This window comes from Castanea sativa, chromosome 2 (assembly GCF_040712315.1).
Source record: "Castanea sativa cultivar Marrone di Chiusa Pesio chromosome 2, ASM4071231v1".
Taxonomy (NCBI): domain Eukaryota; kingdom Viridiplantae; phylum Streptophyta; class Magnoliopsida; order Fagales; family Fagaceae; genus Castanea; species Castanea sativa.
Window position 1 is genome coordinate 40147004 of NC_134014.1, and position 22340 is coordinate 40169343.

The 22340-nt window shown below is 35.1% G+C and overlaps 1 protein-coding gene and 1 pseudogene across 1 annotated transcript; both read right to left on the reverse strand.

Annotated features, from left to right (window-relative positions):
- Positions 1-521: 521 nt before the first annotated feature.
- Positions 522-6260, reverse strand: LOC142625610 (squalene epoxidase 3-like). The gene is made up of 8 exons (XM_075799269.1): positions 5619-6260; positions 3310-3421; positions 2962-3136; positions 2680-2848; positions 2282-2500; positions 1848-2123; positions 1215-1493; positions 522-961 (listed from the first exon to the last, which is right to left on the reverse strand). Exons 1-8 carry the CDS (start codon positions 6249-6251, stop codon positions 848-850), a joined length of 1977 nt encoding a protein of 658 aa, XP_075655384.1. The 5' UTR covers positions 6252-6260; the 3' UTR covers positions 522-847.
- Positions 6261-8545: 2285 nt separating this feature from the next.
- On the reverse strand, positions 8546-12440 carry LOC142625611 (squalene epoxidase 3-like; annotated as a pseudogene).
- Positions 12441-22340: the final 9900 nt, after the last annotated feature.

Consider the following 22340-nt stretch of genomic DNA (forward strand, 5'->3'; position numbering starts at 1 on the left):
CTCAAACCAGCTGGACTGCTGGTATGGTATACATTTCTCCACATTTCTAATTCTGGTTCACAAATATTGTATCGCCTAGCCAGTCAAGCACTCAACCTACAAGCACTGCGCATTTATCATGCAATGCAAGACCCGGTTGGTTGGTTGGTTTAAAATTTTAAATAGATTAACAAAGCATAACTACGTAACAAATCCAATTAAATTGGGAAATGACACTCATAAAAATGACTGACACCTAAACATAATGCTCATTGCTCACACGCATCTTATGACAAATCTAATTCGTGGCCTAACCAAACCATCTACCTTCCAGTTGGTGCTATTGTCGTTGTCGTTGATATTCAATAAAAAGCACATTTTGAGAGTGCAAGACTACAAATATATATCAACAAAAAGCACATTTTGAGAGTGCAAGACTACAAATATTTAAGCAACATTTGACTTTTTGGTTTGGACTTTGGAGGGTGCCTAGGAATATACTTGTTGGCAATGTAAATAACCCAAGAATGTCCCGCCAAAAAATCAAAAGAAACAGGAACTTCTTCCATTCAAAAAATATTCTTAAATGTTAAGGAGAAATACATGTTTTGAGTCGGAACAGAAGTATTGTTCACCCAGTTAAATACAACTTAGTAGTGGTCTGAACAAATAAATGATTGTACCATGCCCTATAGTGGAAGGCTCAAGCATACAAATTTTATGTACTCTAATGGAGGGCTCAAGAATTCAAATCTTATGTACTAATGGAGGGCCCAAGCATACAAATCTTCCTGTCTTCACTACGTAATGCAAGCTGGTTTGCTTTACTACAAAAGATTCAAAGCTAACAGATCTTTGCCATATTCTTCTATATATCTGACTTAACACTAGGGGCCCTATAATATGCTGGAACAGTTGCAGGGAAGAACATCTGCCTCACTCCTTCTGCCTTGATGATGGGAAATATTATACCTGCTGCACTCTGGAAAAGACAAAGTTGTTCCATAAGAATTATTGAAGAAACATACTATATGGACAAAATGACATAAAAGAAAAAAAACAATAAAAATAGCATAAATTTTGAGTAGACAGTTCAACGTGGGTGGTGACATAAAACAGATTGGAGGCATTACAACAGAACAACAATAACTTAAAGGAACAGAGAAGAGAAGAAAAACTATCTGCATCACTCAGCATTCTACAACAATCATACAAAGAGAATAGGAAATACGCACCCAAATCAATCTAGCTCCAATCCACAAGCGTTGAGGTGAAGGAAATGGTAGTAGCAAGCGACCAACACCATATATGGCCACAGCAAAGAAATGGAGAACTAAACTTAATGGATGAGGGTTCAGACCAGAGAGCAAAGCAATTGGTCCTGTAGAAAATATTCCTCCCAGGCTTAAATAGTCAAAGCATGCTTGGCGCATCTCCTTCCTTGCCTGATCAGGTGAAGCAGAAAACACCTTATAGAGAGCACCTGCTAGAGTATTTATTGTAGATGCCACTGGCTGCAATAAAGACCATATCATACAACAAGTTATAAAATGTGAAACATAACAATCCCAGGACATAAAAAGGCTCCTTGATATCCAACAATTTTGGAGCCAAAGATGATCACAGAAGAAAGCAATCCCAAAATCACATCTCTCAGAAATAATTAAGCATACTATTTGTAATATCATCTTGACTGTTTTTTGCCATTCACTAATATGGAATTCTAAAAAAACAACAGCTCACCCTTTCTTTTAATAATGATCACTGGCACTTTGTGATCCAATTCTATTTGCAACACATACAATCAGAAATTCATATCTGCACCTTATACATTTCAAGATTATACTCTTGCATTCATGAAAGCTTACCTTGCGCAAGGTGTAAAAGGAATCAAGATATCTGGACAATGAAGCTGCATCATTTAGGTCATGCAATGGCTTAAGAAGATCTCGAAGTACAACAATATCAGACAGGGCTACAGTCATTCCACCACCGGTTAAAGGATGACGCATGTTGAAAGCATCACCCATTAAAAGGGCACCAGGAGTAGGATGTGGATCTGCTGGCATGCTTCTATTTGGCATAGTTCTAATGTTTCCTTTATCGATTGCTGACATGAAGGCATCATGAAGCTCAGGTGGAATCTGCAACGTAAATTCTCTTGATTAAGGGGCAGGCCATATATGTTGCTTTCAAAGCCAAAGTGAAACAAAGATGAAAAATATAGAATACATAAGTATTGCCAATGCAACTGGGCTATGGACTTGATAATCTAAGATCATATACTGAACAGTATAAGTACCTGTGGAGCTACCATTGTTTTCAAATATTTGGCCATTTCGCCATTAGCAATAGATGGTAATTTCTGACCAGGTACATCAACCAGACAGCGAACCTCTGTACTACTGATGGGATAAAACAAGATGGGAGAAGGGTCTGCTAAAATAACATGCCCATGATTTGCAAATGGAAGTTGACAGTTTTCCAAGACTAAACCCACAAAACAAGAGGGCACATCTACCTGTTAAACAAAAATAAAATTGTACTATCAGTTAGCCTCAGTAGAAAGCATGAATGCAAATGCCAACTGCAAGAAGCAATAGATACATATTATAACTCTCCATATAACCAGAGGCCATTTTCCAATTCATCGATTAACACCAAGCAAACTGTTATAAAGTTTCAAGATAGCAACTTCACCTTGGGGTTGCAAAGAGTGCGGCGCAGATTTGAGAAGCAACCATCACACACAATTGTAAGTGGAGCATAAGCTGTGTGTTCTTGGCCATCCTTAGTTTTGTACTGAACCCCCCTGATAGTCCCATTTTCTTCAAGCAGGGATGTTACTGTACCTTGCTCCAATTTCACACTGAACAGAAGATTGATCATGAAAAGGGACAAGAAAATAAAAAATGGCAAATTTTAACAAGCATTAAACTATACTATGATACAGTGAATCTATAAGAAGGCAAGAAAGTATACTTGGAAAGAGTAGTGGCTTTTTCTCTCATCCTTTGTATGAAACGTCCATTGTGGAAGCTCTTCCCGGACACATCTGAATGAAATTTTTCCAAGGGATAAGACAATTTCGTATTTTTCCCTTCCTTGAAGAGAGCATATCCAAGCACCCGCTGAGCATCAATTTCCTCCACGCAATCTGATGTCAAAGTGCAATTGTGTCTCATTTCACATACAAAAGGCTAACAAATTCTTTATTGAAACAGAAGTAGTTCTAAAAACCATGTCCTACAATTATTCTTAAGGTTTTCCATTCCATGTATTGGAAGGATATTTGTAAACTAGAATTAGGTTGTTAACTTTGATACATACCTTCAAGGTCCAATTCAACTAATTTCAGGTATCCCCCAGGCTGCAGCAGTTCACCAACAATTCGGTCTGGCTCTGTCAAGTCTCTTTCGATCACATGAACTCGTCTTCCATCCTGCAATTGGTAACAAAACAAGTATCATCAAGTAGAAGAACAAGAAAGTAAGTAAATATTTTTTATTAAAAAAAAAAAATCAACATTTTAGGCTGAATGGTCATAATGGGAAAAATTCCAGCAGGCATTGTGAGAAAGTGAAACCAAACTGTATCTAAAGTTGTATAACAAACTAATATGGACTAAACGAATCAAAAACAGCATCAACCATTGTATGATTTTCTCAGTACCCAAACAGAGTTCAAATATGAAAAAAAAAAAAATGAAAACTAATATCACTAGAACGAAGCCAAATACGTTAAGAGAACATTTAAAGCACAAATATCCAATTATCTTCTTTCCAAGCATTTTCTCCCCAACAAAACAGAATATTACCCGTAAATCAAAATCAATTTATAAATAAAATTAAAAATTAAAAAAAAATCCTATGTTTTTCTTAGTAACCAAACTGTGGGGTCATGGATTTTGGGATTTGGCTGAGAGCATGTGGTTTTGGCCGAGAAGCATGGGTGGTCTGAGTCCGATGAGTACTATCTCCTCGGATAAAGCTAAATGCAAATCTGGTATAGATCCTAATGATCAAGGATGACCTTTCAGGAAGTTCTAATGATAGCAACGAGCATCATGAACGTACAAGAGGGATAAGGACTCAAAAATATCTAAGGGAAAGCTGCTACCACCGCATTAGTGAGGAAGTGATCTTTGAACAGTATTATGGCAACCTTACAGCCACCCCAAAAGACTTTTAGAGGGGGCTGATGGGACAAGTATCAGCATAAACCATCAACTGTCCACGTGTAGGGTAAGGATGAAGGGAGAGATGTAACATAAATAAGGGTAGAGATCCCAGAGAAGGAGGAGGATGAAAAAAGAAGAAGAGAAAGCATTATAGCAATCTTAACAACTCCTGTAACCATTGTCATCCAATATATACTAGAACAGAGCTCCTCGGATTGTAACGAGGACAAACTTTCTCGCACAAACTGAGTTCAATTCTTGTTGGCTCATCATTCAAAACCATATTAACTGTTATCCATGCACTAAAACCTAGCTCTTTGACCCACTCTTTACAAATTTATTGGACTGGGTTCACTGGGCCAAGATCCCTTACATTTTGGGTTTGGTCTAAAAATTGTGTCCCTACACAAACAAAGTCCAAATATTAAAGAAATACGTTAAGACAACAGTTGAAACTCAAAATCCAATTATCTTCTCTTTCCCAGCATTTTCTCCCCAACCAAACATAACATTACTCACAAATAAAAAAAACAATTTAAAAAAAGAAAAAGAAGAAGAAGAATAAAACATAGTTTTTAATAATAAAAAATCTGGACTAAACAAATGAAAATTAACCATCCTGTGATTTTCTTGGTAACTAAACAGAGTCAAAATATTAAAGAAATATGTTAAGAGAACATTTGAAACTCAAAACCCAATTCTCTTTATCTTTTCCAGGATTTTCTCCACAACCAAACAGAATATTACTCACAAATCAAACAGAATTTTTTTTATTTTTATTTTTTATAAACAAAAAAAGTCAAACATAGTTTTTAATAATAAAAAATTTGGACTAGATGAATGAAAAACAGCATTATGATTTTCTCGGCAACCAAACAGAGTCCAAATATGAAAGAAATGATAATTATCCATGAGGAAAACAAAAACTCGAACGAAACCAAACAGTCGAATTGTATCAGTTTCAATCGTTCATATCCAAATTTTATTTTTTTTCGTTTCTAGCATTTTCTCAACAACTAAACAGAACAACAATAATTACTCAATAATTGCACACGCATCATTAGCGAAACCAAACTAATGATGCGTGTGCAAGCCAACAAAATTGGCTCAAAACTTCACTTTCCCCTACTTACTTAATACATCTTAAAACACATTTAAGGATTGCACTTGCGTTCAGTCAACCTCATAACCCCACCTACCAAACTATACAGTTACTTTCCCATGAGAATTGCACTTGCGTCATCTGCTTCCACACGCAACCGCCAACTCCACAATTTAGAAAATAATAATAATATTATATAATATATGATTTCTGTAAGAGACATGACAAACAAGCACTTCGCAGAATTCTCTGATTACTCAACTCAAGTACAAGTTAAAATTACTTACAAGTCACCGTTAGAAAAAGGATTTCATAAATTGTGAAGAAATTAAAGGATTTTGTTTATAAAAAATGTACCTTGCCGAGAGTGTAAGCAAGGGCGGCACCTGAAACACCGGCGCCGACGACGATGACGTCGGTGCCGGAGTCGGAGCCATTAACGCGGCGGAACTCTCCGTCGGTGAAGCTGTTGTTGTCGACACATTGTTGTGGAGAATTCTTCTTCTTTAGCTTCCTGTAATTGGCATTGTGATTTCGACGAATTATGTAGAGAAGAACAAAGCCGAAGAGGGAGGCAAAGAATGTCCAGAGTAGGTGCTGATCAATCACAACCATTATCTTCTTTGGAACAAAACAAAGAGACCCAGATGAAGAAGAAGAAGAAGAAGAATGGGTTGGGATCAAAATGAAACCTTTAATAATTCTCTCCAACTTATTTGTGGTGTTGGTTGTTCTTGTGGACCTTGTGGGGGTTGAAGTTGATGTTGAGGATTTATTAGCAAGGACGAGAGAGACAGTAAGAGGGTGGGGGTTGTCTTTGCTTTTATCGAGAGCTGTTAAAGCTGAGCGGTGGTGATGTTGATTTTGATATGCAATTGCATAAAGGTGTGGATGGGTGAGGGAGTGGCTCATTGTGGAATGTGGACTCTGATTGAGTTTTTGTTTTTTTTGGATTAATGCCTTAAAATTAAGGTCTTTATTCTTTAACATTGAACCCCAGGGCGTAATTTGGTGAAGGGGTAGGTAAGTATTATATAAATTAATCTATTTTGGTAGAGTTGTATGGTACTTTATTATAGTGGACATGAGAAGGGAACTTCCAAGTTAGGTAACTAACTGGCCATTAGATGGGAGAAACTTCTGTGGCCATTGTCAACCCATCGGTGTCTCTAGAAATTTCTAAATTTTGGGGTCCAACAACATTCACATCAGAATCATATCTTGTCTTCTAAATTAGATTTTTCCCTGGCCAATTCTGGTTGAAGACTTGTATGAATCATTGTTCAAAACTTTACAACAAAACAAAACTAAAGCAAGTCTATAATATTAAACTCAATTATTTTATTCCACCTTTTTTTAAAAAATTTTTTTACAGTAGGCTAAAATAATTTTATAAAATCTTAAATTAATTAAGAAATTACATTATTACATGATTTGCTCTTATATGACTTTAATTTGTGTTACAATTTAATGAAGAAGCCATGGCTTACAAAAAATTTATTCGACAATTTCAGATACTGCAAAAAATAACTCAAAAATTCAGATATTAAAGACCAAAAAATATTAAAGAATCAAATGATTCACTACTTAGAAATTATTAAAACAAAACAATATATATATATATATATATGACTAAAAAATATAAAAATATAAGAAAAAGATTGTGTTACGTTCAAAAGAATAATCCATGGCTATAAGTTTGCACCCTATCATAAAATATCACGTTTGTGAAGTAGAGATAATAATAATAATAATAATAATAATAATAATAATAATAATAATAATAACGTTTGAGTTTGAGTTTAAATTGGACTTATTAGAGAGATAAAGTTTTACTCTTTGATAAGTTTGGATTAAACAAAAATAATTTTGTTAAAAAAAATGATGAGTTTGAGTTATAATTAGACTTGTTAAAGGGAAAGAGTTTCACTTCTTATGAAGTTTGGACTAAATAAAAATAATTTTATTTAAATAAAATGATAATTTTATTTAAATATTGGGCTAACGCGAAAAATTGTGAGAGCTTCATAAGCTTCGGTTTAAAATAGAAATATATAAGAAAAAGATTGGGTTACATTCAAAAGAATAATTTATGACTATAAATTTACACCCTATCATAAAATATCACGCTAGTGAAGTAGATAGATGATAATAATAATAATATCAACGTTTGATCGTTGAGTTTGAGTTTAAGTTGGACTTATTAGAGAATTATAGTTTTACTCCTTGATAAGTTAGGATTAAATAAAAATAATTTTGTTAAAAAAAATGATAAGCTTGAGTTTAAATTGAACTTGTTAAAGAGATAGAGTTCTACACCTTATTAAGTTTGGACCATTTAGCTGCACCTTGTTTAAGCTACACCTTGTGGTGGTAGGCCAATGTGTAACTGGAAATTTGGAATTATACATACCCATCACTGATATCACTTATAACGGCTTAATCACAACAAGCAACGTCAAAAATATGAAATAAAGATGTGAAGATTTAAGTATCACTATATTTATTGATACAGTATTCCGCCCTCCCCAGAACCCAAAAAGAAGTAAATTATGTCACCCGTACAGTACAAGACATCAGGGTAATGGACATCAAACCAGCTGCACAGCTGGTATGGTATACATTTCTCCACATTTCTAACTCTGGTTCACAAATGTTGTATCGCCTAGCCAGTCAAGCACTCAAGCTACAAGCAATGCGCATTTATCATACAATGCAAGACCCTGTTGGTTGGTTGGTTGGTTGGTTGGTTGGTTTAAAATTTTAAATAGATTAATGCAGCATAACTAGGCAACAAATCCAGTTAAGTTAGGAACTGACACTCATATAAATTACTGAAACCTAAACATCATGCTAATTGCTCACACTCACCTTATGACAAGCCTAATTTTTTGCCTAACGAAACCATCTACCATCCAGTTGACGAGATTGTCGTTGTCGTTGTCATTGTCATTGAAATCCAAATAAAAGCATATTTTGAGTGTGCAAGCTACAAATATTTAAGAAACATTGACTATTTGGTTCGGAATTTGGAGCGTGTCTAGGAGTATACTTATTGGTAGTGTATATAACTCACGAATATCCCGCCAAAAAATCAATAGAAACAGGAACTTCTTCGGTTCAAAAAATATTCATAGATGTTGGGGAAAAATACATGTTGAGTTGGAACAGAAGTATTGTTCACCCAGATAAATGCAACTAAGTATTGATCTAAACAAATAAATGATAGTACTATGCCCTCTAGTGGAAGGCTCAAGCATACAAATTTTATATACTCTAACGGAGGGTTCAAGAATTCAAATCTTATTTACTCTAATGGAGAGCTTAAGCATACAAATCTTCCCATCTTCACTACATAATGCAAGCTGGTTTGCTTTACTACAACAAATTCAAAGCTAACAGATCTTTGCCATATTCTTCTAAATATCTGACTTAACACTAGGAGCTCTATAATATGCTGGAACAGTTGCAGGAAAGAACATCTGCCTCACTCCTTCTGCCTTGATGATGGGAAATATTATACCTGCTGCACTCTGGAAAAGACAAAGTTGTTCCATACGAATTATTAAAGAAATATGGACAAAATGACATTAAAGGAAAAAAAGAAAAAGAAAAAAAGGAGAAGATAAAAATAGAATAAATTTTGAGTAGAAAGTCCAACGTGGGTGGTGACATAAAACATATTGGAGGCATTAAATTTAAAACAGAACAACAATAACTTGAAGGAACATAAAAGAGAAGAAAAACTGTCTGCATGACTCAACATTCTACAAAAATCATACAAAGAGAACGGGAAATACACACCCAAATCAATCTAGCCCCAATCCACAAGCGTTGAGGTGAAGGAAATGGTAGTAGCAGGCGACCAACACCATATATTGCCACAGCAAAGAAATGGAAAACTAAACTTAATGGACGAGGGTTCAGACCAGAGAGCAAAGCAACTGGTCCTGTAGAAAATATTCCTCTATGGCTTAAATAGTCAAAGCATATCGTACAACAAGTTATACAATGTGAAATATAACAATCCCAGGACATAAAAAGGCTCCTTGATTTCCAAAAATTTTGGAGCCAATGATGATCACAAAAGAAAGTAATCCAGAAATCACATCTAACAGAAATAATTAGGCATACTATTTGTAATATTATATTGACTATTTTTTGCCATTCACTAATATGGTATTCTTAACAAACAACAGCTCACCCTTTCTTTCAAGGGTTTGGTTAATGTGTGCCCTTAAATTATTCATTTTTGGAAATATTTTTTTGAAAATTAAAAAAATTGTCAATACTTTTTCAATTTTCAAGAAAATATTTCAAAAAATGATTAATTTGTGTGTGCCCTTAAGGCACACATTAGCAAGATCTTTCTTTTAATAATAATCACTGGCACTTTGCCATCCAATTCTACTTGCAACACATACAATCAGAAATTCATATCTGCACCTTATACATTTCAAAATTATACTCTTGCTTACTAGAAAGCTTACCTTGCGCAAGGTGTAAAAGGATTCAAGATATCTGGACAATGAAGCTGCATCATTTAGGTCATGTAATGGCTTGAGAAGATCTCGAAGTACAACAATATCAGATAGGGCCACAGTCATTCCACCACCAGTTAAAGGATGACGCATGTTGAAAGCATCACCCATTAAAAGGGCTCCAGGAGTAGGGTGTGGATCTGCTGGCATGCTTCTGTTAGGCATAGTTCTAACGTTTCCTTTATCAACTGCTGACACGAAGGCATCACAAAGCTCAGGTGGAATCTGCCACATAAATTCTCTTGATTAAGGTGCAGGACATATATGTTGCTTTAAAGCCAAAGTGAAACAAAGATGAAAAAAATAAAAAACACAAGTATTAATTGTCAATGCAACTGGTCTATGGACTTGATAATCTAAGACCATATACTGAACAGAATAAGTTCCTGCAGAGCCACCATTGTTCTCTAATATTTGGCCATTTCACCATTAGCATTAGAAGGTAATTTCTGACCAGGTACGTCAACCAAACAGCGAACCTCTGTACTACTGATGGGATAAAACAAGATGGGATAAAACAAGGTGGGAGAAGGGTCTGCTAAAATAACATGCCCATGATTTGCAAATGGAAGTTGACAGTTTTCCAAGACTAAACCCACAAAACAAGAGGGCACATCTACCTGTTAAACAAAAATAAAATTGTACTATCAGTGAGCCTCAGTAGAAAGCATGAGTGCAAATGCCAACTGCAAGAAGCAATAGATACAAATTGTAATTGTTTATATAACCAGAGGCCATTTTCCAATTCATTGAGTAAAACCAAGCAAATTGTTAAAAATCTTCAAGATAACAACTTCACCTTGGGGTTGCAAAGAGTGCGGCGCAGATTTGAGAAGCAACCATCACACAGTTGTAAGAGGAGCATAAGATGTGAGTTCTTGGCCATCCTTTGTTTTGTATTGAACCCCCCTAATAGTCCTATTCTCTTCAAGCAGGGATGTTGCTGTACCTTGCTCCAATTTCACACTGAACAGAAGATTGATCATGAAAAGGGACAAGAAAATCTAAAAGATTTTACCCAAAGATAAATTTTAGCAGGCATTAACCTAGACTATAATACAGTGAATTTATAAGAAGGCAATAAAGTATACTTGGAAAGAGTAGCGGCTTTTTCTCTCATTATTTGTATGAAACGTCCATTGTGGAACCTCCTCCCGGACACATCTGAATGAAATTTTTCCAAGGGATAAGACAATTTCGTATTTTTCCCTTCCTTGAAGAGAGCGTATCCAAACACACGTTGAGCATCAATTTCCTCCACGCAATCTGATTTCAAAGCGCAATTGTGTCACATTTCACATACAAATGGCTAATAAATTCTAAATCGAAACAGAGGTAGTTCTAAAACCATGTCCAACAATTATTCTTAAGATTTTCAATTCAATGTATTTATTTGAAGGAGATTTGTAAACTAGAATTAGGATGTAAACTTTGATACATACCTTCAAGGCGCAATTCAACTAATTTCAGGTATCCCCCAGGCTGCAGCAGTTCACCATCAATTCGGTCCGGCTCTGTCAAGTCTCTTTCGATCACATGAACTCGTCTTCCATCCTGCAATCGGCAACAAAACAAGTTACATGCAGTAGAAGAATAAGAAAGGAAGTTAAAAACTAAAAGATCAAACATTTTAGGTAATGGACATAACGGGCAAAATTCCAGCAGAAGCATGGTGAGAAGCAGCGAAAGTGAAACCAAACTGTATAACTTAAATTCTATGACAAACAATATGGACCTAACTCTGCCCATGCTAGTAAATGATGTGGAGTCACACACGATGATGCGTGTGCAAGCCAACAAAATTGACTCAAAATTCCATTGCTTAAATAGATCTTAAAACATATTTAAGAATTGCACTTGCGTTCAGTCAATCTCTCTGTACTACCAATCTAAACAGTTTTTTTCCCATGAGAATTACAAGTGCAACCACCACTCCAGACTTTTATAGAGAAGATCTTTTAACAAAAATTAATAATAATACGGTCCGGTTACATTAATCATCTATTTTAGAAAATGTTCTATGAAAAATTGAAAAATTTGTTAAAAAGTTAATTACTTTTTCAATTTTCTATAAAACATTTCCCATAAAACGTTTCTTAAAATAGTTTAGGAAGGAATGTAAGAGACATGACAAACAAACACTTCCCACAATTACTTAAGTAACAAGTCACTCGGGTCACCGTTAGAAAAAAAAAATAAATTGTGAAGAAACTAAGGATTTTGTGTTTGCAAAATGTACCTTGCCGAGAGTGTAAGCAAGGGTGGCACCTGCAACACCAGCGCCGATGATGATGACGTTAGTGTCGGAGTTGGAGCCATTAGCGTGGCGGGACTCTCCGTCGGAGAAGCTGCAGTTGTTGTCACATTGTTGTGGAGAATTTTTCTTCTTTAGCTTCCTATTATTGGCATTGTTATTACGACGAATAATATAGAGAAGAACGAAGCCGAAGAGGGTGGAGAAGAAGGTCCTGAGTATGTGCTGATCAATCACAACCATTAACTTCTTTGGAACAAAACAATGAGATCCAGATGAAGAAGAAGAGTAGGTTGGGGTCAAAATGAAACCTTTAGTGGTTCTCTCTAGTTAGCTTTTTTGTGGTTGAAGTTGATGGTGAGGATTTATTAGGAAAAAACGAGAGAGATAGTAAGAGGGTGGGGATTGTCTTTGCTATTATAAGGAGCTGGCGATGTTGATTTTGATATGCATATGGATATGGCTTATTGTGGACTGGGTTCTTGTCTTTTGGGCTAATGCCCTAAAATCAAGGTCTTTATTCTTTAACATTGAACCCCAGGACGTAATTTTGTGAAGGGGTGGGTAAGTATTATAAATTAATCTATTTTAGTAGAGTTGTATGGCATTTTATTATAGTGGCCATGCAGTTGATAATCGATTAAAATAGTTATCTTTGTTTTATTGCTGCATGAATAGTTTATTTATCTTTTTATATGTTCCATTTGTTTAGGTGGAAACCGTTAATATTTTTTTGTGCTTTGGTATTTCAAAAATTCGAGTCAATGGAAAGCAAACTAGCATTCTGTTTTTGAAGAGCAAAGAACATTTTTTTTGGAACATTACGTATACTCATCAGACCATCCCAAAATAAACTACACATTACAAAAAACCTCTCCCAACGATAATTTTTCCTGTTGTCCCCATGAAAGGTTTTGCTACATACAGAGATATGTGGCACCAAAAAGAAAGGGAAATGTATTCAAATATCAGGTGTAGGGACAGAGTCAGAACTTAGAGTTAGGGGGTTGCTTTGATGCTGGTTGTGTGCAGTGACTTCGGTTTTCGACTCTGCTACTTAGCAGCTGGTTGTTCAAATTTTTTTATAAAGTGTCAGATTGTTTGTATTGGGTAAAATTGGTTGACTAGGCTTAAATTTTTTAGTTTTACTATTGGTAATTTTGTGGTCGGACTAATTTTTTTGGGCTTGTATATTTTGTTTTAAATTTGGTCTTTAAAATGGAGAAAATGCTAGAGCTACAATCTTTTTTACAAATTGCTAATAAAATGAGTGATTACTAGTAAGTAAAAAAATAATATAAGTAGTAGGTCCAAATGCGAACCTATAAGAATTTGCTACGTTAACAATTTGTTAAAATGTTGTAGAAAAATTTGTAACTATAACGATACTCTTAAAAGAATCAATGATATTATTAAGGAGGCAAAATTGTAATTTTATAAAGCATAATTGATAAAATTAGTACCCACATATATAATAATGTATTTGTAAAAAATTTGGGGGAGGGGGGGGGGGGGCGTGGAGAGTCCAACCATGGCTCCGTCAGGTGAAACTTAAACACTTGTCTCTTTCTTTTTGCTGCCACATACCTCTGTATGTGATATCACACTGAAGTCTAAAGAAAGCACACACGATACTCTCTTGATGGAATAGAAACTAAACTGTTAGTTTCTAGTAAACCTTGAATCCACGAGGGGTTCCTTGAATCCATGAGGTGATTGATCTAGAATCCACCAGAGAACACAATAGACACAAGTCTAAATTTTTATTGATAATAACCTATGAAAAACGTTTACAAACTTAGGGGTCTATTTAAGGGTTCCGTAAAACTTGACAGACAAAAAAATATATTCTAAAATAACTCCTAATTGATACCTAACCATAACAGGAATCAAATTTGACCTAAAAAGCATTAAATGCACTTAAAAACAATGAAATAAATCATCTAAACCTAAAATAACTTTTTTTTAACATAAAAATACCAAAAATAATAAATTAAAATAATTAAATAGTAAATTACGTCCTACATCAGACCCCTCCACTTGAAACAAACTCGTCATTGAGTTCATCTTTGAAATCTAAATTCTCTCATGCCAAGAGAACAAATACTTTGAATACTTCATCTTCTTTGTCTTCTTGCCAAACTTGAAAGTCATTAATTGGGCAACTTGAACTTCTTCTCCCTTGATCTTCATGTAATTGACAATATTCCCCAAAGAAGAGTCAATGATCAAATCAAATCTTTCTACCCCAACAAATCAATAAAATTTGTTTCAGTGTCTCCCAATAAAATAATAGGAGTTTGAATGTTGCAATCATCTAACTTGATTTCATCGAGATTGTTGACAACTCCTCTATAATTTCTTCTTTAATGGTCTCTACTATCTCAACCTCAATATCTTTCTCTGTAATAGGGTCTTCATTAATCTCCTCCACAATCTTGATTTCAGGTTCTTCTTCTATAACAAGGCCTTCATTAATTTCTTCAGAAATCTCTATATTTTTTTCTTTGACTTCTCCATATTCTTCAAGAACAATATTTTCTTCAAGAACAATATTTTCTTCAAGATGCAATTCTTCCTTTAACGGTGGAATGTTTGGCTCTTCAAAATAATTCAAGTATGAACTTCTTGGCCAATAATAATCTTGTATTGTATACGATAAGATTTTTTCACAATCCAATGGATAAAATTTGATAGCAAGCATCTTTTTCATCCTTGACCATGATCGAAATTTGTCTTTACCTTGTCGGATTCTATCAGATTGTACTCGTTCCCACCAACATAAGGCATACTTACTAAGTTTATACAAAGCAAGTCCAACTTTTCTCTCATAACAAATATTCTCATTGTCAAATAAATCCTCTAGATCAAGTAACCAATCAAGAAAATCTTCTTTTAAAAAATAAAATTAAAACTTGGAATTCTCTTATAAGGTCTATATGAAATTTGCTTACCAATAGGTTGCCCATGAGTTATGTCTCCGCTGCAATTATCCTTATTGTTTCCATTCTTCAACGGTGCCATCCTGGCATAGATATTTGTGAGTGCTTGTTGTACATCATGTAGTACTTGCTAAGTTATTTGTTGTTGTTGTGTTGGTGGTTACTATTTTGCTAGTTAGCAATTAGACCAGGATAAATCAAGGCTCTGATACCAACTGATGTCGCTGAAACCTAAAGAAAGCACACTCGATGCTCTTTTGATGGAACAGAAACTAAACTGTTAGTTCTTGGTAGTAAACCTCGAAACGACGAGGGGTTCCTTGAATTCATAAGGTGATAGGTCTGGAATCCACCAAAGAACACAATAGACACAAGTCTAAATTTTTATTAATAATAGACTATGAAAAACGTTTATAAACTTAGGGGCCTATTTAAGGCTTCGTAAAACTTGACAGACAAGAAAATATATTTTAAAATAACTCCTAATTAATACCTAACCATAACAGGTATTAAATTTGTCATAAAAAACATTAAATGCACTTAAAAACAAGGAAATAAATCACCTAACCTAAAATAACGTTTTTTTACATAAAAATACCAAAAATAATAAATTAAAATAATTAAATAGTAAATTGTGTCCTACATCACTATGCAGCAAAACATTTCATTTGTCCCCTCCCCTCTTTCACTTCACTGTCCATCTATTAATTGTCATTGACCAGCTATTACCTGACCATTGACTTTTATCAAATGCTATTTTTCGCTTAAAAGAAATTGTTTTTACAATTAATTCTTTTGTGTTGATTTCAAAATTGGGATTTGTTTATCAATTTAAGAGCAACCACATCAATTCTTTCATTTTACACATCCATTTTTACATTAAAAACCCACTTTTTCTATTTTACACATCCACTCTTACAAAACACCCACATCAATTCATCTATTTTACTACATCTTTTAATTAAATAATCAATTTCCTTAAATTTTTTATTATATCTCTCAACCACCCCCTTTAATACTCGCGCTCTCTCTCTCTACCCATTATTTATGAATAGACACTCTCTCTCTATACCCATCTCTCTACGCTCTACCCATCTCTCTACGCTCAACTCTTTCGATCATATTCGACCAGATCAGACCCACGACAGGGCAGCTCCGACAACGCGACCACCTGCCCTACCACTTTGGCCTTGCTCTTGGCCCGCGCCACGGGGCGTCACGGCCCGTCCATGCTGGTGCGGGAGACGGCCCAGGCTCTGATCAGGCTTCGATCCAGTCAAGACCCACGAGCTCAGATCTCCCTAGCTCCAATCAGGCAAGACCCACGAGCTCCGATCTGTGTATCTCTGTGTTTTTTTTTTTTTGAGCAAGTGTTTTTCTATGTTGAGCAAGCACCGATCTGTGTTTTTTGAGCATGTGTATCTCTGTGTGCATCTGAGGAAAAAGAAGAAGATGAGCAGTTATTAGGTTTGTTGAGCACGGAGAAGAGAGAGAAAAAAACGAGCAAACGAAAATTAATAAAATAGTGGATAAACAAGCTACAGTAATCGTGTAAATATACACGGTTACTGTAACTCGTGGATGGTTTTGCATAATTTTGCACATTTTTACACCCACTAATGTGGGTGTTTTTTTGCTCTAAATGTGTAAAATTGGTAGTTTTTATTTATTTATTTTAGAAGACTTTAGATCAACTGATGTGGTTGCTTTAAGGCTATCATATGGCCCAAAAAGTTGATAGTTTTTCCCTAGATATTTGGGGTCTGTTTTGTGAATAAAAGTTTTTATTTATATAATTTTTTGGAATAATAAGAAATATTAGTGATTCTCAATACAAACCAAAAAATATATATTTAAACCAAACAACATTTATTGTTTTATGGTATACTTTTAAGGCTGCAACCAAATACAAGAAAAGAACTCATTTCTTAAAAATTCTATGAAAACATATGAATTATATCAAAACATGGTGTTCAGATGCGTTTGGAGTTAGTGGAATTGATGCTCTTACCAATATCCGGTCCAGGGTGTACCTCTCTCCTAAGCTTTCCTATTTAAGGGTCAATGTAATTGAAGCAGAATTTCTTAGATCGATCAGGACTATTAATCCTTTTTGGAATGAGGATTTAATGTTTGTAGTAGCGAAACCATTTGACGAGGAGTAGTTGATTTTAAGTGTTGAAGACAGAGTTGCACCTAACAAGGATGAACTTCTGGGGAGGTATATAATTTCCTTCAAGAATGTGGATCAGAGGTTGCATTATCCTAAACCTGTGAACACCAGATGGTATACTCATGGTTTGATGAATTTCTTTGAAACTACTCTCAATTCATTCAAAGATGGCTACTGTTGTTATATGTTCCTTCTTTGGTTGTACTTGGCCAGAGCCGGAGTTGCCCGTGTGATTTTTTTGTTTTGTTTTCAAGGGCAGGGAAACAACATCGTTCCCTTTAGCTGCCTTTTCTTTTTCTTTTTTTAATTATAAAATTTTAAATTAAAAAAAGCCCAAAATGACGTTGTTTTAGTTAGTAATCAGAAAGAGTTAACAGAAGCCTAAAAGAATACTTAATTGACAAAATTTGAAATTTAGTGTCCGTTTGACATGATTAATTTTGCCAATTTATTTAATTATTTAGCTTATTTTTGGTACTGGAAGTTCAAATTTGTGCAAATACACAAGAGCTTATTCAAACCTCCAAAACAAAATTACGGTTAGATTGTTTTTACTCCAACTTAGACTAAGTGCGAAATATGAGTAAGTGAGCGCAAACAATCGATAACTCTACCTTAAGCCATATTCATCCATTATCAACAATAAAAGAAAAGCTTAAAGAGTAGGAAAGAGAGATGCAAACATAAGATAACACCAGATGTGTTATCGAAGAGGAAACTAAAGAACTCAGTGAAAAACTTCTCCTCGACCCTCCAACTCGAAATTGATCCACCAGAGAATAAAGTTGGAGTACATGAATAACAAAAGACCCTCCAAGCCTAGTCTACCTAATGTACTTGAACCCTCCAAGCTCCTGCTATCAACTGGCTTCTCGGAACCTTGTCTTCTCTAACTTTCCGGATCCCGCAATTCAGCCCGATTGCATCCGCCAATGAATGGCTCCTTCCAATACTTTCCAATAGCACAAAAATCTCACTTTATACTTAGATTGGGTGTGATAAGTGTTTGAGCTATTAACCTCTCAATGATATAGAGATGGAGAGGTAGGAGTTGAGAAAAACCACAAGAAAATGTGTAGATGATTGTGGGTATAACAATCTCTAACTCTCAAGTGTATTTTTTAGGGTTTTTTCCCTAAAAAGCACTCCTTACAATATGTGGGTAATGAGGGTATATATAGTATTCATTTGGATACATGTCCACATCCACGTTTTTAGCTCTAGCCCGTTTTCAACTTCTTCTTTTTTTTCTTTTTCTTAGCTGCAGTTCTTAACTAATTCTCCCGTGAACAGTGCACTCGTGTACAGTTCATGGGACACACAAACTTCACTTTTCAGTAACTTTTTCATTAAAAATAGGTTCCACAGCACTATTTACACATTTAAAAATTATCCTGCTATAGTGTTTTCAGTTTTCAGCAATAAGTTCTATTCAAACGGACCCATAGTGTGAGTAAAGACTTGGTAAAGTAAAACATAACTTTTTGCCAAACAAAATGTTTCATGAGTATTTCGTGAGTTGGCCTTTCTCACGAGATACTCGCGAAAACCTCCAAGCTGGCGTGACTCTTCACCTTCCAGTCATGTGCTCAACATGTGGATCTTTCGCGGGTAAGCTTCTCGCGAGACACTCGCGAAATCCACTTATTCATCCTTTTAAGCTTGAGTTTTCATATTCTCTCACACTCATCCCTTACAATTAAAAATCTACATACATACAGGGAAATATGATTGAAAAAATTACAATCAAATTTGGCACGGAATTAAAACCAACATAAAATAGTTGTAAATTACAACTTTACAAGTACTATTCATGGGTCCCACTGCACTTTTTGGTACTATTCATGGGTCACATTATATTATTTAAGCTAATTTTTACCTTTATTTACAGTACTTTCAGCAAAAAAATTTCAGTTTCAGCAAAATAAGTGAATCCCAAACAGATCCTCAGAGGACTGAAATGACAAAATTGAAATTTAGAGGACTAAAATGATAAAAGTTGAAACTTAGAGGGTCAGTTTTCGATTTTAGCCTTATTTTTATTAGGGTTCAGTTAATGAGTGTTGAAGCACATTGATTAAATTTGAGATATTTTTTATTATTTTATTTATTTTTTTGCAATTGATCAACTTTTGTTTGGTAGTCACACAACTTTTAGTTGAAGAGGTATTTTTTTTTTATGGATTCAGTTAACGAGTGCTTAAAGGAATTTTGTTAAAGTGGAATTTTTTATTGTAATCAATTAGTTTTCTTTCTTAGGATTTGTACATAAGTTAGTTAAATAAGTGTTTCTTAATGGGTCTAGTTAACGAGTACCTTAATGCATATTTTGAGGAGTCACATATTAGTTAGTCAAAAGAATTATTTGTTTAGGGTTTTTGTTAATGGATGCCAATGGTTAATGTACATTTAATGTTTCATTAAATAACTTTTATAAATTTTTTCAAAAAGTAAAGCCAAATTGTGCACAAATATCCAAAAAAACACATAACCAAAATGAATTTATACATGTAAACCAATAAATCATTAACAAGTATTTTTTTTTCTTCAAAAATGTCCATTGTAACTAATAATTAAGGATTTATTAATTCTTAACATAACTACAAAAATGGACATAGCAAACCAATGCCCTTAAGCACATGTTAACACAATACCCTTTGTTTATTTGTTTTCGTTGCTTCCCAATAAGTGAGGCCTACTAAATTGTAAATTCCTCCTTAATAGATGCACAAATAGGTGAGTGCACCTATTAAGTATTAACAAAACCATTATTTTCTATAAACCGATTAAACCTAAAAAATTATGAAAAATATGTAATTGCTGAAACCTATTGTTTTATTTACTATTGTAAGGTTGAATTTATTTAAGCATTTGTTGGCTTTATTCCGTGCCAAATTTGCTTGTATTTCAGCGATTAGATACCTTGTATATAGGTGGAAATCATGTAAGAGTTGTGTGTGAGAGAGTGTGAAGAATTCAAGTGTATGTGCATTAAAGAAGCATTCTTGCGACTGGATCTCACAAGTGGCTCGCGACTGGTGACTTGCCAGACATGCCACAAGTGTGAAGCATGTAGGAAGCTAAAGGGTCATAACAACTGGAGCACTACAGGACAAAAAATATAGTCTGGTCAGGCAGTTATTTCACGAGTCAGTCGCTAGAACCCCCTATTATGCAAAAAAAATGTCTTTTCACATTCATTCTCATACCCTACTATAAATACCCTTATTCCCATGAAATGTAGAGAGCTTCTAGAGAAAATTTTGAGAGAGAAACCCTAGAGAAAAATAAGATTGACTCATCCACAATCTTACACCTTTGATTGTCAAATTCCTCTACTCTCACCCTCTCTATTGACATACCCTTGAGAGGTTCATTAGCCAAATTCTTATTTCACCATACTCATATCTGTGAGGAGGTCATTTGGTGCTTGGGAAGCAATTCAGAGAGGATCAATTTATTTGGTTGATGCAATGGGCTTATTGCAGGATCCGAAAAACTAAAGAAGACACAGTTAGACTTAATCTTGTTGAAGCAAGAAGCTTGGAAGACTTAGGTGCATTCGGTAGATTAGGCTTGGAGGGTGTTTTGCTATTCGTGTATCTTAACTTTATTCTTTAGTGGATCATTTCACCACTTGGAGGGCGGCCGAGAGGTTTTTCACCGAAATCTTCGGTCTACTCTTCGATAACACGTGACAGTGTTATCTTTGTGTTTGCATCTCTCTAGCCCTTACTCTTGCCTTTTAATTTCTGTTGTGTTGTGATTAATTATGGTTTAGAGTTATTTATTTATTTGGGTATTGCTTGTACTTATCATTCCACACATCTATTGTTTGAGTATAAGTTTGTGTCGGTTAATTTGAAATTGAGGGTCTAAACATTCACTAGTGTTTTACATACTAAGGGAGCTTTCAATTGGTATCAGAGCAGGTACACTTTGTCAGATTTTTATATCTTCAGTGTGATCCTTGACCCTTAGATGGATAGGTTTCAATCCCTAAATGCACCTCCCTTCTTTGATGGGAGTAACTACGCCTTTTGGAAAGTACGTATGTGTACATTCTTGTGCTCTATTGATGAGAGCGTATGGGACGTTGTTGAGACCGGATGGACTAGGTCAGAGGCAGCCAAATCTACTTGGGATAAGGCTGCCCTTACAGTGGCCAATGCTAATAGTAAAGTTTTAAATGCTATATTTTGTGGTGTCTCACCCAATGAATTCCACAAGATCTTCCATGTGACAATCACCAAAGAAGTATAGCAAATCTTGGAGACCACATATGAAGACACCAAGAAGGTGAAAGACACCAAGTTACAAATGCTCACCACTCGCTTTGAAGAACTAAAAATGAGCGAAGATGAATCGTTTGATTCCTTCTATTGGAAGTTGAATGAAGTGGTGATTGGCAAATTCAACTTGGGTGAAAAGACGGAGGATTCCTAGGTTGTTAGGAAGATCCTATGATCATTGCTGGAGAGCTTCCGTGCCAAGGTCACCACAATTGAAGAGAGCAAAGACCTTGATGAGATCGAAATCCAAGAACTCATCGGTTCTCTTCAAACTTATGAGCTATCTCTACCATCACAAAGGAAGAGCAAATCTCTTGCCCTCAAGATGATCAATAAGAGAGTTGAAGCTTAAGATTCCTCAAATGAGGATGAGGTTGAAAAGGAGGTGGCGTACCTAGCAAAGAAGTTTCGTAATTAAATAAAATTCAAGAAGGATGGAAGGAATTTTGAGAAATGCAAATTCTCAAATTTCAAAAGGGATAAGAAGGACTTCAAGAAGGACTCCAAAGAATACTCTTCATCTCAAGCAGTCATGTGCTATGAGTGTAAAGGGCATGGCCATGTGAAGAAAGAATGCCCGCTTACTTGAAGGCAAAGGGTAAAGTATTTGCTACAACCCTTAGTGACTCGGATAGCTCCAACTCGAATTCGGAAGATAGTTGTGATGGAGATGGAAACTACATTGCCTTTAAGACTATTGCACCCGTGGACTCTTCAGATGATTTGAGCACTCTAGTGGAAGAGCTCAGTGAGCACACCGAAGTAGAGTCTATGAGGGTTAGAAAGGAATCCGACAATGAAGGTGAAGGAGTAAGGGGATTGCAAGAATCCTATAATTCCCTTCTTGAAAAGATTGGATAGTATGCTAGAGTGGCTA